The sequence below is a fragment of the Netta rufina genome (assembly GCF_964035555.1).
Source record: "Netta rufina genome assembly, chromosome: 1".
NCBI lineage: Eukaryota > Metazoa > Chordata > Aves > Anseriformes > Anatidae > Netta > Netta rufina.
In genome coordinates, this window is record NC_140123.1 from 184,121,835 (window position 1) to 184,139,797 (window position 17,963).

At 40.3% G+C, this 17,963-nt stretch overlaps 1 protein-coding gene across 1 annotated transcript; it reads right to left on the bottom strand.

The window, feature by feature from the left end:
• Window positions 1-661: 661 nt before the first annotated feature.
• Window positions 662-13,277, bottom strand: GPR37 (G protein-coupled receptor 37; the record flags this gene model as incomplete). The annotated part of the gene is made up of 2 exons (XM_084286026.1): window positions 662-1,480; window positions 12,624-13,277. 2 exons carry the CDS (start codon window positions 13,275-13,277, stop codon window positions 662-664), a joined length of 1,473 nt encoding a protein of 490 aa, XP_084142152.1.
• Window positions 13,278-17,963: the final 4,686 nt, after the last annotated feature.

The following is a 17,963-nucleotide window of genomic DNA, read 5'->3' on the forward strand; positions in this document are numbered from 1 at the left end:
TTAAACACCCTGTTATAGTCTCCAAGGCTAAGTACACGAATGTGGCTATTTAAATTATTTTATGCAAAGTAAAGATTTTTTTTACTTATTAAAGGAATTTAATCCTACTTAGAAGCGATCCTTGTTAAATGCAGATTGAAAAGGATGTTAAAGAATAAAACTTCATTTATTTTTATGCTACTTTATAAATTTTCCAAAGTCCAAGAGTTCTCACAATAGTGTACAGTAATTGGATTAAAACTACCTTCAAAAACTTTCCACCACATCTTTGACATTTAACATCCTGCAAAACCCACAATGTCTATATAATCATATTACAGTGATTATAAAAAAATCATGAAATTAAATAAAAGTGGACTGATATGAATTCTCCTTCCTAAGCAATAATATCCTAGCACCATACAAAATACCATGATTTAACACTGAGTACTGTCTGTCCTCAGCTTTCCTTTTCTTTCATTTTAATAACCAAACAGAAATTATTTTCCAAAGCATGACTGTTAATATGCAGATTGGATTCTGAGTAGTTTTCAATAATCAATTCTTTTTCTTACACTTTTCTTCCAGAAGGAAAATATGAAGTTAAAAAAAATAAAAAAGAAAAAGAAAAAAGAAAGAAAGGAAAAAGAAAAAGATACAGGAAATAAAGTCCTAAGGTCAATTAACAGTGAGTCCCCACAGAGGCAAAGGTAGACATTTCACGACGGATGGTGCTGAAAGGGGAGAGCTCCAGTTCTGTGGTGTACTCATTGTCATTGTCATCACTTGTCACTGTTGAAGATTTCTGGATGCATTCATCACAGCAGCAACAGCAACACTCCATAAAGGCCCGGCTGAAAGGTTTACAAAGACAGAAAAGGAGGACTGGGGTAACACAGGACTTAAAGAACAAAAGGAACTGGCTAATGAGATGGAGGAGATCCATAGTCTGCCGAGAGACCCCTGTGGACATGTAGGCAGTCACAATGTTGCAGATGTTTTCAGGAATGATGCAAAACCCATATAAAATGGTCAAAGCCACAACTGTGCAGTTCATCTGACTTTCTAGCTGAATTTGTCGCTTGTTCCCTCTTGTGCAAGCCTTTTCCGCCCTCCTGATTTTCCTTGCTGTTACCAGGGAGCAGGTAATAGTGAAAAGGGTAGGCAAACAAAAATAGCAGCCAAAGTACCACCAGAGTCTTGCCCCATCGTATGTAAGAGCTAACACGTAAATGGTGTCGGGTAGGGCGGTAGATATCTTCACTACGCACCGCTCTCCTGGTGGGCTGCCACTGTATTCAGGGTCCTCCTTCGTCAGCTGACGCAGCACAACCTCTGGCAGTGCCAGCAGCAGTGCCCCAACCCATATGACAGCGAGCTTTGCAGTTGTCGAGGTGCAGTTCTCAATCATCTCGTAGTACATCTGCACATTGGTGGCAGCACGGAACCGATCAATGCAGAGGGCACACAGTGTGAAGGTGGTGACTCCGAGAGAGGCTACCTGCAAAAGAGAAAAGAGAATACAATTTAATGCAGGTGCTGCCTGGAAACAAACAAACAAACAAACAAACAAACAAACAGAAACAATGAGAAAGAAAAAGGACAGCTACAAGGCTACAGCCCATTATTTCTTAGAGAGTGAAAAAACTTCAGCTCCTTCAAACCCCACCTTAATCTACGACCAACGGCAGTCTTGGAGGTGGAAGATGAAGGCCTGAACTTGCTCAGGCAAAAGAGGGAATTCACTCCCTGTACATTGGATGAAGGTTCTTACCATTGAGATATTCCCTGAAAGAAGGTTATACTCTTTCATAAAGAGAGCTCAATTTATAATGCCAACTACCAATTAAGTTTAGCTCTCAAAACAAGCATCACAGGTAGGACTTAGCTTCCAGTGTTTGCTGAGCTACCATGCCACATGCATCCCAGCATATTACATCCTTCTGTTGTTCTCTCTACAAATATCACTTCAGCTTAGTGTCATGCTCTCATGGAAGCTCATGCCAACATCTGTGCAACTCTGAGTGAAAGAAAAATTGGAGAGCTGACCATTATGCAAAACTAAACCTCCCTCCATTTTTCTGAGGGGTGTTTTTCAGAAAGAACCCACCACAGAGATTGAAATGAAAGTCAAAATGGGAAAGATGGTATCTTACTTCAGCAGAATTTCAAAGTTATGCCTCTATCACATGTTTGTCAAGCATACAGGGAATCATAATGTCAAAACCTTAGATATTTCCAAAGTTTAGGAACAGTGTGGATTAAGCATCCACTGAATGGAAGAGGGCCCCACAACTGCTGTTGTGGACTTGGGCTCTTAAGTGAAATTTTGATCGGGTATAGGTACATAAAGCCATCCTGGGATCTGAGTTCTAAAAGATGATATTTGAAATCTTCAGACTTCCAAAACCTGTTCAAAACCAATCTTGTCTACAGTAGTTGGGCATTAATAATTTATCTTCAACATTTCACCAAGAAAAATTTTCAGGAAAATCTAGGCCAAATTTCATAGTAGACATTCTATGCAAGAATATATCACAGGCCAGGAGAAATAGCAGAATTTCTGATGTTCATATGATTTAAAGATGGATTGGACAGACCACTCAATTATATACTGTAAGGAGCAAGTACAGAACAATGCATGTGTCTTCTAGCTTTAATAAACATAATTCTATGCATGAATAGAAGTCTTGTACTGTCATGAAATATAATTTCCTATCATTTTATCCTGTTTATAATTAAATTTCCTAAAAACAAATTTGCAAGAAGACTATATACATTTTGGCCTAATCCTATTTCCATTAAATTCAACTTCAGTTCAAATTCAAAGCAGAACTCCCATTAACTTCAATCAGAGAAAGATTAGGTGCTCTGTTGCATTCTAATTCATTTATTTTCCTGGGTTTGTATGCTTCTGTTATGCTGGAAATGTGTTGAAGCATAAGACAATAAACTGTTAAATAATATTCCTAATAAATTTAAAGAATGCTTACTTTTATCATGAGTAAGCCACACATCTGTGCAATTAATTGGGAAATCTTGGGTAACATTAGGCAGTTTGCTGTAATTTTTGCTTACTTAAATTTGATGCTGACTTAAATTTCATATTGGTACATTTCAAAATGAACTCCAATTTCCAACATAATTTTGAATTATTCCTGTTTATATAAAGTTCTACAAAGATAGAGAGTACAATTATGCACAAATATATAAACTTATCATTAATTTTGGCCTTCTATATTTAATGGCCATATCAGATCGCTAAAATTGAATGTCACTGAACAATATTAGGCATTTGGGATTACAACGGTCAGGCATTGCCTTAGTTGGGTAATTTTTTGAAACAGCTTCCTAAAAGATGGAATGCAATATTTATTAATTAACCTGCAATGGCAGGAATAATTAATGGTGATAAAGCAGTACTATAAACATTTTTATAGGCAAACCTATTGCTTTAGGGGGTTAAAATGTTGGACAACATTCAAAGAAAGCTTGCTAAATACCAGTAAAACATAAAAACAGCTAAAGAAAGATTACGGTTATAGGCAAACCTTAATGAACAGTGATAGCAATAGCAAATGAAAGATAATTTCCATGTATCACTGCTGAGAGTCAAATTTTCAAATCTAAGACCAGTGACTTTGCTTGCAAAACCTTTCAGTGTGTGTGTGCAGTCTTCAAATTCCTTGGAGTGACAGCAAAACCTTTAGCCAGAACATCCAGCTTGAATAACAAAAGGGTTGGGACTGAGTTCTCTACAATTACAGGAGACAGGGAAATCATTGAGACTCAGAATTGAATAGGGATTGAAATAAATCAACAGAACAGAAGAAAATCTGAGTTTTTTTGTACATTAATGTTTTCCTTCTCAGCTCTTGTTCTAATGAGGCAATGTGAGCATCTCCCCCCTGCTCCCCAGCACACACACACTTTTATTGTTTTAGCAATCCATTACAAACAGGCTGTTATACAGTAGCTAAGACATTAAAACTCTGCAGCTGTTAAGGCTGGTCTAATGAAAGAAGACATGTCTACCACGAACAAACGTAACCTACGGGGCTTCTGTCACATTAATTGACCAGCAACTTGGAGGCTTGAGACAGTGAAATAGAGCAAGAAGAAACAACTAAGAACAGTGGAAGTCAGCTTTGAAAATTCTCTCATGGATTCACTGATCAAGAAAGATAAAAAAAAAGCTAGTGCGTCTCTGGAACTGGCAATGGTTTCCTATTTTCTGTAGATTAATGAAGTTAATGATGCCATGGAAAAGCCTACAAAAAAGCTACCAAACAGAAAAACAATTCCAAGCAGATGAACAGGGATTCATTCCTGCTGACTTGTTTAAAGGTAGGGTAGCAATTCAAGGGTATGACTATTTGCCCTCCTTTGTTTCCCCCACATTGTAGAGTATGAGTAATAGCCCACAAAATCAATGGGTGCCACTCATAAACTATGTGGACAGGAACTGGGACATGCATTCTGCATGTACATACAATTCTAGTTTGTAGGTGTTTCTTCATACCAGTCCTGGTAAGAATTAGGGTTAAGATGAAAATTTGAAAGAAGGCAGAGAAGTTTCCCTGTTTTATCTGTTTCATTGCTCTGGTATAAGCACAGAATGATTGTGAGTAGATAAAGGACAAATTATCACATCTTGAAGTAGTGTGAACCTGCATGTAGTTTAATGGTGTTCTTCTTGTTGTAACAGCTAAGTTTCCGATACACAGTTGCACTCAATTTTCCAACAACCTAGTGGGAAATGAGGCAAGGCAAGGGTGAATAAGGCTTGGTAGTTTTTGATGACCACTTAGTTGTCTGATGTGTTTCCATATATTCCCTATGAAGAGTCTCCTTCAGCCTCTAAACATTGGGGTGACAACGGTTTATTTTTCTTTTACTAGATGATATTAGAAAGACACATACATGTATCTAACTGAAAGACCATTAATCTACTTGGAGCAGGAAGGGGGGAAGTAACCTCAACTGAGCTGGACAGAGAACAGCTATGTAAGGGATTACCTACATACACATACAAAAGAAGGAATTGTTATTACAAGAGAGTCTCTTAATACTGTTGCTCCTTTAAAAGAATTAACAGAGACGTTACCGGGAACAGTGGTGTTCCTTCATGACACTATCTAAACCTTCAGCATTAGCTCATCAGCTGTTAGTCAACTGTGTCAAAACTTATTTGGGGAACTAAGGCCACTGAAGGCAACAGTAACTCATGAAATGCTCACCTTAATTGCATCAGTTCTCCTCTCCATCCCTCCAACATATCCATTCCCCTTTCATGAGCTTTAACAATTACCAAAATATTCCCAGGCCTTCCCTGGCCTGTCCTACTTCTCCTCCTGGCTGTGATCCCACAGTGCTTGGCCCCAGCCTCTAGGAGCAGAGTCTCCAGCTGGCCAGGGAAGCAGTGCAGGTTTAGTATGGTAAGCAACAGAAGTGCAAATTAGACTCTGAATTCTCTCTCACTAATACCTGTTTGGCAAGATCAAGGGAATGAAAACAACAAAACAAAACACCACCACCACCACCAACAAAAGAAATATCAGCAAAAGGTGACAGGTGAAAAGGTCAATGAAAAACCAATTCTGTGAGTTAATGAAAAAGTGAGGTTGGGTCACTCAGTCCAGCAAGACAAAGACCAAGAAATGACTATGCTGAGATGTAATGTTGCTTAAGCTGAAGGACAATGAATATAGCAGAATATATCAACCAGCCATGAGCAACTTGAGGAAATGAGATGTACCATTAGTCATCCAAAGCATGATGTTGTGGAACACACCTTTTGATGGAAAAGTGAAGGGAAAAACATAGTCTGTTTATATAGAACAAGTTAAAATAAAGAGAGATGTAAAGAAGTGGCTGCTTCTGAATCCAGCTGAAACTGGATTTTCTTTGTTAAAAGGCAGGAAGAGTATCTAAACATTTCCCTGTAGGAAAGAGGAAAGCTAAACTACAGAAAAGATTGATGACTACCACTAGCCCAAATGTCTCTAAGCTCTCAGTGACACCCCCCTAAACTCTTTCTACCCATTTCTGTCATACCATGTTTTTTTTTTTATTATTATTATTTTTTTTTCCCTGAATCATTATAGTCTATGGTCTTATATATAAATAATAATTACTGTTCTATATCCACACCAAATTTCATAGCTTTAGGACATGTTAATGCAACAAACCACAGTAACTCTTGCAAACTTTTCAGTTTTACATAAGATAAACAAAGCTAGTACAGACTTAAATATTTGTTTTGTGCTACTCTACACTTACAGTAAAATGTCCAGTAATAAGACTGGGCTAAAAAAAATAAAAGGCCATCCTATTGCAATCAGATGTTTAATTGTTTAATATAATCTAGATTTCTGGGTTTTGTTTCTTCAATTAGGAAAAACAAAACAAAAACAAACAAACAAACAAGCAAAAACAGACACACACAAATAACACCAAGAATGAGAATCATTACTACAAAAGAATAAAAATGTATAAATATAATCTCTTTATATTTCTTACATGAAGTTCTATGAAATATTCATGGCTTTTTGTTTTAAAAATAGGGAAGGGTCACTCAACTAGTTAAAATACAGATGTGGTGTAGCAGAAGTAATCCAGGAGCTAAGGAATACTGGGGCTGGGATACCTCTCTGATGTTAGCATTTAGCTTAAGCATCCTGGAGGAAAAGATACCTAAAGATACTTAAGGTGACATAACTACCTGAAAAGCTAGATGGTAATTCAGGAAACTACTATCATGGAGATGTTCCACACACACGGAACAATGGGTACAATACAGCTGTTTCCTTTGCAGTAATTTTAACATTCACATCAGGGAGATATAAAGAATGTATGTTCTGCGTGTTTCCTATCCTTCTATATATTGTAAGAGTAAGAATGTTCAGAATTAACTTCTAAGAGCAGTTCCTGAATTCTGTTTGAAGCAAAAGCCAACCGGATTATCAGGGCACTGGAACTACTTATTATAGTACAAGATGTTTATTCAGAAAAGTGGAAAATCACAGAACACCAGGGCTTTATTTTTTTTCCTTTTTCCAATTTGAAATCTACCATGCCACCTTACAAGTAAATTAAACTTACTTTTTTTTTTTTTCTTTTCTTTAAGAAAAAAATGAGCACTGTTCTCCACTAAGGATCACAGTCTCATCACTAGAGAATCCTGCAGTAACTCTTAATATTAACATGGAACTATTGCTAAAAATCTGTCTCTTCCTTCTTTGTTGGAAAAATCTGGTCATATGGAGAAATGACAGCCTTGTGCTCATACTAGATTCAATGGTGCTGGGATGGCAGATGTTGCTTTATTCTCTCTTCACATATGTAACTTAAATATTACTGACCTAATTTTAAACCTAGTCTGACACAAATTCATTTCCATGCTGAAACGCCAAAGTTTAAGCCAAAAGCAATTTTTTTTATGGACAATTTATAGCCCCCTAAGGGTTTGCAGAGGAAAGAAAGATTGATAGAGCAGCAAACATGGCAGCTACTATCACCACGCTGTTAATACCTAAAGGGCAGAGACATATTAGCACTTCTGTGTTTTTTTTTAAATATATATATATATATTGTGTGATAAGTGTGATAAGTGTGATAAGTGTTTTGCTCAGTAAACGACACATGCAGCCACTGCCCTAGAAAATTTCCAGTATGAATCTTCACAATTGTTAACTTTTCTGAGGTTCAGGAGGCAAACTCTGACTAGCATTAAAGAAGAGACATAAAGAAGATACAGCACAACAAATGACTCAGACAAGACAGATAATACTTTTTAAAAAGTCCCATAAAAATATATATTTCCTTTGCTAAAGTGAAACTTAAATTCAGGATATCTTCTGACAGCTTTGAAACAGGAAAAGAATAGTCACTTCCATTGCGCTGATGACTTGCCCCTACCAAGTAAAAGAGAGAAAGGGGAAACAGCCTTACCTCAAAAATGCCCTGGAAGGGTCAGCTTCAAGAAAAAAAAAAAAAAAAAAAAAAGTAATTCATATTCCTGACCAAAAATTCCAGACACTTTCCACTAAGAATTCTAATATACTAATTGTGATAGGTTTCCTGAGATGGAAGTTACCTACCAGACCAGGGTGATGCCACAAATTGACTGCTAAAAGCATAAGTAGGGACTAGGCAGCAGATTTCAAAGACTTCCACAGTCAGCTTGCTCCAGAGTCAGGCCAGTCTCTTAAGCACAATATGGTCTAGATGAAGGCATCTCACACTTTCTCTCTCTCTCATGATAATTAACTCTGAGTGCATAGCTGAATACCATGACTGGACTTGGAAATTTTCTGCTCTGTGCTGGACTGCAGGAGACTATAAATTAACCTCTGCAAACCCTTTTTCTAAACCTTTTCCCAGTTCTAAATCTTTATTCGCTCACAGTCTGCCAACATAGAAAGTGATGTCTACTTCCAACTGCTGCCCCCAAACTCATCAAATTCCTAGTGTAACCTCTAAGAGCAGAATGCACACAATTCAAACAAGCTTCTTTTTAAAGCCTGAAAGACAGTTTGTAGTCCCAGTTGACACAATCCATTTGTCATCTTAGCAAGCTGCTCCAAGTTTTAAACAACTTACTTAACCTCTTCACTATTGGCTTCCAGCATTAAAATAAATAAATAAATAAATAAATAGCTACTTCACAGGACTGTTATGTTTAATGCCTGTGAAATACTTAGAAGCATAGTAAAGCTATTTGTCTATATCCACACTTCTTTCTATTCAGGCATAATTTAGAGTTGAGAAAAATGCAAACCATAAATCTATAAGTAGGTGAACAGAAACTATATTGTCCTATTTTTTTTCTTTTTTTTTTTTCTTTTTTTTCTATTTTTTTTCTTTGGTATTTTTTTTTTCCTAGTTCTTTTTCTGAAAAGACTGGGTATGCTTAAACAAGGAGCTGCAATGGGTTAGCAGTCTGGAAAGAGAATTAGCCAAAGCCTTTTTTTTTTTTATTGTTGTTTACCATGTATCTCCTGATCCTGAGTAATGCTGACAAAAGTATATGGAAAGCATATACACGGCATGCAGATAAACACTTCAGACATGGTTGCCCAAAGCTCAACTTCCAAACCATCTTCAGAAAAGTGGCAAAATCTGAAGAACTGAGCAGAGGACTAAAATTGCAAAGGAGAAGCACATCCCCACACATCCTTATGGGTAAGTAGTTGCCCCAATAATTCCCTTCCCAGTGAGTGGACTCAAATCTACCCTACCAGGATAGTGCCATCATCATAGTCTAGTGAAGTTCTTGGTGGAGATAATTTAATCCACAGGAGAATGAATTCACTCAGTTTCTTCCTTGGTCATGTGCATAGCATTCCATATGCAAGTGGAACAATGACAGTTTTACAAGGTAGGTACAAGCAACCAAACTGTGATACAATATGTGACTGAAATGTCTACTTAATATACTTGGTCACAGAATATCTTTATTAGATATGGGAAAACTACCCTTTAAATAAATGTTGTAAAGATTTTCCACTACTGGAAGCTCAACATTTACCTACTCAAACGTACTTGAAGGTATCATAAAACATTTTCCCCAGAGTGTGTGCATATGTGTTATCACTGGCAACAGATGCTTTGTTGAAATTCTGCACAATACCCATTAAACAGCACAAATAAAAAACAATTGGCCACAGGAGGCTAAAGGAAGAAAGCTCAAGGTTCCTTATTTGGATTACTTGAAACCTTTGAGCATAAAGCAGAGCAGGCTTGAGTTACATTAAAATGATGCGATTACTACATCAGTTGCTCTGGATACTCAGATGTCCCCCATTCCCTAGTCCTGTGCAATTCTCAGAGTACAGGCTAGTATGACAAGAGAGCTCAGTCCAATGATGCTCCTTGGTGCTTGAAAGTGAGATGATATATCTGGATCTATAGCTCTGAGCGAGACATGCAGGTCCCTAAACAGCATATGAGGAGAGTTGGCATGTAAGAAAACAGTGCAGAGTGGGAGACAGACCTGAAGGCCTGAAGAACAAAACATGTGGCAAACTTATAGGAAACAGTGAGAACAGGTTAAAATTTATAACAGGTAAAATTCTTCAGGAAAATGCTTCTATTTCTATTCCATGAAGGTCAGGAAACTTCTCCTGATGGTAGCTATCCACAACTTCTCAAGGAGCTAAGATGACTTCTTTCTTCTCTCTTGCATGAGAAGGGCATGAGCTGCTCAGGTGAATTACAAGGGAGGAGGCAGTGTCATTCAGCTGTTAGATGAGCACTCTACTCACTGCTGTGAATAACCCTTGCAAGAGCACAGAGCATTGGCTGCTGATGGGGCAGATTTCATGACATGGTCCATATCCTCAATGTTCCTGGTGGTGTCAGCATCCCTGGATAATGCCCGTGAGATTAACGCTACACTCAGAAAGTGGCAAACTTTTGCTCTAACTCCCTCCTCTCTCTCAGTAGAGTCAAATTCTGATTTCCAGGAGAGAAACCCTTCTCACCAAGCTCAAGGCAAGCTGGGAGGCACAATTCAGTATTGGTGCTCAATATGTGTCACTCATGCCTACCGCCCTTACAAGGAGGGGAAAATCCAGCCTTTAATTTGCTGCTCCCCAGGTGATGAATATACTTTACATTCAGTAGGGTAGTTAATAGGTGATTTATATACTGTACATTCATGAGTATTATGTTTAATACCTATTGAATGAAAAGTATACAATTCTGGGAGCAACATGGTATCCCCCAAGGCTATCTCTCTTCAGATGTGTACCTCAGACACAAATCAATTAAATGTCCCCAGGAAAGAAGAGAATTCTTTACTTTTAGACCCCAATGATAATTCAAGATGAGACAGGCACTATTCTGTAGTTAGATTTTGTGATTGTGATTGGATTGGTGCCAGTTCTTGAAAAAAAGGTTCAACTGTAGGTATCTGACAAACTTTAAAGTGAAAAAATAAGGTGTCTTTAAAGTATAAACGGGGGGTAGCACCAGCTGAATGTTTTCAGGATTACAGTTTTGAATTTTGGCTACTACATATCAGCTCAGCTTCTTTCAGTTTAATTCACTGATGAAAGTGTAAAATCCAGAGTGTGTGTATATTGGGCAGTCCTGACAACATGCCCCTTTTTGACAAGGCTAAAATATTTCCAGACTAGCAACATGAAAATAAAACCTGTTTATGTGATTCTAGAAGATTATATCTGTTTCTTACACATTTAAGTTAGTAATAACTTCATTATAATATGAAGCTCTGTGCATTTTTCTTCCAGTCATGAAGTGGCAAACTCTTTATTGCCCAAAGCTGAGCAGCATAAGGAACTAATTTTGAAAAAATGGTATGGCCATGCAAATCATTATTATGAAGAATTACTCCTATTTTGCATCTGGATGCACCAAAAAAGGTTAGGAAGTGTGAAATGTCACTAGAGGAAAATCCTGAAATACTTAAACCACACTAGATGTGTCCATTGAAATGGTACCCTTTAACTGAAACACTAACTACTTATTTTGTTGGATAATACAGTATCGTCAGACCTGAATTCAGAAAATTTAAAAGCATCTATCCAAGGCTATTATCAGTAAGTATTCTCAACAGATACATATTTCTTTTATTTCCTTCCAAACACAAATTAAGTATACTCTGAGTTTTTCAAATAATGAAAAGTGTTATACTATTGGTCCTGAATTCTTGTAAGTGTAGCACAGCTCCACCCTTTGTCCAATACCACTAGTAATAAAGTGTATCACACATGAAAGAAGTAATGGTAAAGTAGTGACTACACGCTTCACACATATTTCTGAAGACCTTATTGAAAACATTGGTTGGCAGTTGTACTGATGTTCTATGAAAACTGGTATTCTGTGTATTAACAACAAGATAATACCCCACCCCTCCATCCCCAGTATCTAATTCTTAGGACAAGAGAATCAACAGTTATTTCCTCAGCTTTCAGTTACAGAATAAAGCTGAGCAGAAGGCTTTGGGAACATAGCAGAGCCAGCCAGCATTACGGGCTACCACCCCACCACCAAGCCTCTCCGTTCAGTTCCAGTAAATAAATAAAGCGGACAACCTGAACGCTGCCGGCAGGACTCCAGCCAGCTGGCTGACAGCTTCTTTGACAGAGTCTCTGAACAATTGCCAAGAAGCTGTGATTTAAATTGAACTGGGGTCATTTTTTTAAAGACAAACCAAATAAATAACTGTGAGATTTGAATGCTGAATTGTAAATTAAAAGCACATCTATCATATTGATGCTCATTTTTGCAATCACCTGCTTACAACCTATCCCGAGTCTCCCCTCCTGCTTTCCTGATTTGCTTCTCTTTAGAGAAAAGGAAAAAAAGAAAAAACACCACACTCAAAATCAAATTTTGAGAGGATTCTTTGCCTTTTGGGATGACTGGGAGGAGTGAAACTTCAGCAGAACTCTCATGAGTGGAAGAGCTAGGTGTTCTCGGTTTGATGCTGTGGGAAGCCCGGTGCTGCTGGACCCGAGTCGGCCTGAAGCTGGCAGAGTTCCTGTGGGGCTCTCCACCAGCAGTGCCGGGGAAACCCAAACCGGGCAGGGAGCAATGAGGGAGGCACAGAAGGGGGTACCCTGGGGGCTTCGCAGAGGCAGCCAGGCCCACGCACAACCACCCACTGTCATTACCTCGATGTACGGGACGATTTTGCAGGAGAAGTCCTCTAGGAGCCACTTCTTGGTGAGCTCCTGGAAGATGACCAGCGGCAGGCAGAAGAAGACGATGAGGAAGTCCCAGAAGGCCAGGTTGGCCAGCAGGGAGTTGGAGATGCTCCGCATGTAGTAGTTGTGGCAGACGATGCACATCACTGCCATGTTGCCCATGATGCCGATGCCGAAGATCACCACGGAGAGGCACATCACGGCGTAGGCTCCGTACGACTCCTCAGTCAGCGGGTAGAAGGGGTTGCGGAGCCGGGCGCGGCGCCCGGTGCCGTTACCTCGGCCCCCCGCGCCCCCCTCTCCTCCTCGGCCCGAGCCGTTCAGGGGCAGCCACCGGGGGCCCCCCGCAGCCCCCAGGCCGGCCCCGCTGCTCCGCGCCCGCCTCCTCCCGGGCCCCGCAGCCCCGCAGGTGCCCCCTGGCCCCGCCGGGGGGGCTCCGCGCCCGCGGAGAGCAGCGGCAGCCCGGCTTCCAGGGCCGGGGGGCGCCGTGGCCGGCGGAGATGAGGGGCGATGAGGGTTTTCTTGCAGCCCGGAGCCCGCAGCGGGGAGCAGGGCGCAGGCGGCCCATGAGCCCAGCACCTGGCACAGCAGCAGGGCGAGGGGAGCGCCGAGGGGCCGCATGGCCGGGAAAGGAGGGGAGGTGGCCGGCCCGTTCGCCTTTCAGAGGAGGCGCCCCCCCCGCTGAGCGGGGCTGGGGGCAGCCCGCATGGCCGCCCGGCTGCGGGATGCTCTCTGCTCGCCGCCTCCCGGGGCAGAGCCGGAAAGTTGTGGCGCCGTCTCCGCCGCGCCGAGTTAATAATGTAGCGGCTGCGGAGCCGGGAGGACCCCCCCCGGCGCTCCGCCCTTTCCCGGGACCGCTGCCTCCTCGCCCCGTGCCGCCTCTTTACAGCCTGCCGCTGCTGCGGGCAGCCGCCGGCTCCATTGGCGAGGAGAGGTCCCTGTTGCGAGACACCTCCCCTCTCCCCGGGTAATCGCCAGCGCTAATTCCTCCTCCTCCGGCAGCCTCGGGGCGGGGAGGAGGGGGGGGGGAGAACAGGTTGCTGCACGGGGCTCGGGCTGTTCAGCGGCTTTGCAAAACTCCGGCCGGGATAAATCACGCAAACACTCGCACGGCGGCGAAGTTGCTGTCGGTGGTGCCGGGCTCCTGGGGCGCACAGCCCGGGGAGAGACCCTTTGGGATGCTCCCACCCGGCAGCAGCTCCCGTCTGGCCAAGCTCTGCCCGGCTCAGTTCGGCTCTGCCCGGCTCGGTTCAGCTCGGTTCAGCCCGGCTCGGCTGCCGGGGATGCGGGCGCGGCGATCCTGCAGTGCTCAAGCGCCGCCCGGCGGTGCTGTGGATCCGGTCCGGCCGCGGGGGGACAATGGGACCCAAGCGGGGCGAGGAGGGGAACCTTTGGGAAGGCAGAAGGCTCCTGACCCCCTGAGAACATCTTGTTGGGGCACGGAGGGCGGTGTTCCCCCCGGGGAACCGAGCTCAGGGGCTGCCACTGATGGAGACGGTGCTGGAAACATCACCCCCGCGGCTGAACGACATCAGAAGCGGCCCCGGATATTTTCAGTGCCTGGAGAGGATGCTCTGCGTCTCTTTCCTGTTCCACGAGTTTTTAAATGGTTTCGTTTCTTAGCTTTGTATTGTCTGGTAAACTTTGCAGCACTTTCTTCTTGCTGCTCTGATTTTTGTTTAATTCGTGTGACTTCCTAGTTTAACAAATTTGAATGCACAAAACATTTTGTTGTAAGTAGCCTTAAGGATCCTCTGTCACTCTAGTTTCTATTTAAGGAGTCTTTGTGTAGCTTATTCCCAACAGGTTTAAAAGTTTAAAACTTTCCCCATAAAGCAGTTGGAGAAACATTCATTTTTATTATTATTATCATCATCATTTTTTTCCCCAGCTTAAGCCATTTAGAAATCACAAAGTTAGTCAAAGCTGCCAGAGCTCTGAGTTTCAGGACCTGAAATCAGGACTGTGGGTATAATTGTCCTCTAAACTCTTCTCTTGTGGGCCGTTCTTTAAAGTCTTTAGATCCCAAGCATATGGGATGTGCTTGCAGGTTAGTGCTCTGACTTTTTGTGTTGGTGATCAACGAAGAAAACCACATGAATCTGCAGTAGTAGAAAATACACTTCATGTACACACTGAAGCCAACCTGTCAGATACAATAAAAGAGACAAGACTGCTGCCACTTTTTCTCTGTGGGGTAGAGTTAAACTGTAGTGTCAAAAGGATCCTTTTGTATGAATTGTTTGTTCTTGTTTGTACAGACACACCTGCACAAAGTCACCTAACTGGCAGAAAGGTAGGATTTGGGTAGACTACTCCCTAGGCTGACCTTGCCATCAGCAGAGAGAGAAAAGTGTCGTCCTGAGATCCTTTATCCCTCAGTAATGTCAAGCACATGTGGTATAAATTGATGGCTAGAGATGCCACTCGTGCACTGTCTAACCTAGAAGGGAAAATTATTTTGGTTGGAAAAATGGACCTTTCTGTGTCTAAAATTAGTGAGTCCTGTCCACTCAAACCCAGGTGTCGTGCCATTCCATGGGGGTATGACAGTTGCACAAAACACTTGGGACACAAAGGTCTTCCTATTCCTGAAGCTGTTCTCTCACACATGGAGCTGGGTGTAATTGTGGGAAGTTTAGGGTGTTTCTAAGTGTACAAGAACAAGTGTAATAAATATGGCACTGCCGTGCTGAATGTTCCTTAATGTAAGTTAAGCAATTTTATTCTTGTTCTTCCTTAGCAATGTGTTGTCTCATGCAGTTAAATAGTCAAGCTAATTTTCAGGCTTCCTAATAAATAATATTTTTCATCTAACAGAAGTATCTATGAATAAGGAAAAAAAAAAAAAAAAAAGGCAGGAAAATAAGAGAATGGTAAATGTTACTTTTTTTTTTTTTTTCTTATTTTTTTCCTCCCCTTTGATTCTTTGGAGCTCAGCTGGTGTATAAAAGGAGTTAATGATGATAATGAGCTTACATTTACTGTGCCTTTCTTCCTGAAGAGTCCCAAAGGGCATTACAAACAGATATGATAAATTCACTGCTTGTTCTTAAAGGATACTGAGGAATATTGCTTCTGGCTTTTATATGGAAGGAGCAGACAGCAGTTAGCAGACATATTGCCCTTCTGCATACTCCTGGAAGAAATATGGATCCTGAAGAAGAAGGTTAAGCAGTGTTTGGTTTACGTCACTGATCCTTTAATGGTGAGATAAGAATTGAGTCCTGCATAGGTTTTCCAGTGTCAGCATTCTATCTGCTTTATTGCAGAAAATTGATTTCTAAATACAAAAAAGGCCTCATAAATTCTTGTTCTCTGCTTACTATTTTGTCACATTTCTCTTACTTCATTAAGTATTTGAATTGTTACAAAAAACAGCACATGCAAAAAAAGATTTGGGTTTTGTAGCCTGTAGCCATATAACCCTGCCTGAAATGGAGGAGGATCTTGTTGTATTTATATAGAAGTGATGGAAGTGTTCTTCTGGGCTTTTGTCTTGTTAAAACATTTACATAAAAGGGAGTCACAGGAATGATATTCCCTAGAGGTTTCTTATCTCATTGAGGCATAGTTTTGTGTAGAGTTAGGATTGACATACTGTCTCTGCACCTTACCATAATTACTTAATTCTGCCAGTCTAGAAAGGTCCTCTTTTGATGGCTTTAAGAAGAATTACTTTGCTGTTATGATAATCCCCTGCTTACCATTGCTGTCCTGTAAGACGCTGAAAGTTAGCATATGGAGGTTTGGCTTTCCCAGTTTCTTTGATCTCAAATATTTAATTAAAAATTTGCTGCAACCTGTATAATTTCTGGTTTGTTTGCTTGCATTTTTGTTTGTTTGTTTTGCATTTGTCCTGTGTCTTTCAAATCAATTAGTTATTTCTTATGATAAGATATTCCTTTAGGATAAAACTTCTGCTCTGTCATATTGTGGTGCTGTCTCCAGTTCAGTCAGGCTTTCATGACTCGTAGTGTGCTCTTCTTCTGAAGCAGTTATACATGTTTTGACAATCTTTCTACCAATTCATGCATCAGCCTAGAAATAGTCTCATGAACCACTAGCAGACAATTATAACATATTAAAAAACAACAACAACATTTTTTTCTTTGCTAAATGAGGGAAACAAAACTAAAATTTGGAGATGTTTTTGCAGCCAAAAGCTATAATAAGAAATCTGATAAAAATGTTCCTACATAAAAAAAAAAAAAAAAAAAAAAAAAGGAATTTGACAGGTTTCCAAGCATTCATTCTTCTTTGTTGGTGTTCTACAACATTTCAACTATGATAAAGAAATAAATACGCCTTCAACGCTTGCAGTGTGGGGTTTTTTTGTTTGTTTGTTTGTTTTGACACTTCCAGTATTCCAGTACTCATTAACAAAATGAGTTATACTCCTTGCCTGAATATGTTACTGAGCTGCAGTAAGAAGGGATTAGTGTTGATCTTTCTAGCCCTCCTCAGGGTTCATATTCAACAGTTCATCAATGAAGAAGGCAAAGAGCAAATTACCAAAAATAGTTTGTGTTCTTTCATTTTAAACTATAATATGCTCAAATGCCTTACACTACACTCTTCTTCCTGATTTAGGCAAATGTAGTGTAGATAACTTTTTTCCTTGCTTTTGATAAACTGATCTGATGACACTGTCCTCTTATATCTCACTGAGTTTTGATGCGTATCACTTTGTCAAAAGTATTCAGAGATAAGTTATTTCTCTGATCCAGTATCATTGGGACTTTTTTTTCAGACAGACCAAAATCCCCTAATCAATGAAAGGTTTTTGTTGTTGAACTCAGTTGCTTATATGGCCAAACCAGACTCAGTGACAGTGAATAAATGTTGAAAACTTTGAAGTTGAAATACAAAAAGGAACTCAAATTTAATGATAATATTGGGTATTTCTTGTAATTACTGGTGTGATTCTGTATTTATTGAGGTCCTTTAGGAAAATTTATGATGACTCTTGGGTATAGATTGCTATTCATTTCTAGTTCCACATTTTAAATTATAATACTCTTCCTTTTAACCTCTCTCTTCCTCTGAAGTTTGAATTTTGTTTTAAAAGTTAAGCATCAGATGCTTATATCACATAGTCCAAATAGATTTACTTTTAAGGTTATTCTTGTTTTAAGACATGATTACCAGAAACTTTTCTGTTATTGTTAGCAATTGTTAGCAATAAAAAGACAAGTGATCTATATGGAAAACTAAAGCGTGATTGGTACTTGAATTACTGCTTTTCAGTTCTATTTTATTCAAATGACAGAACGACATACAGAATATCTAACAACATTCATTGTT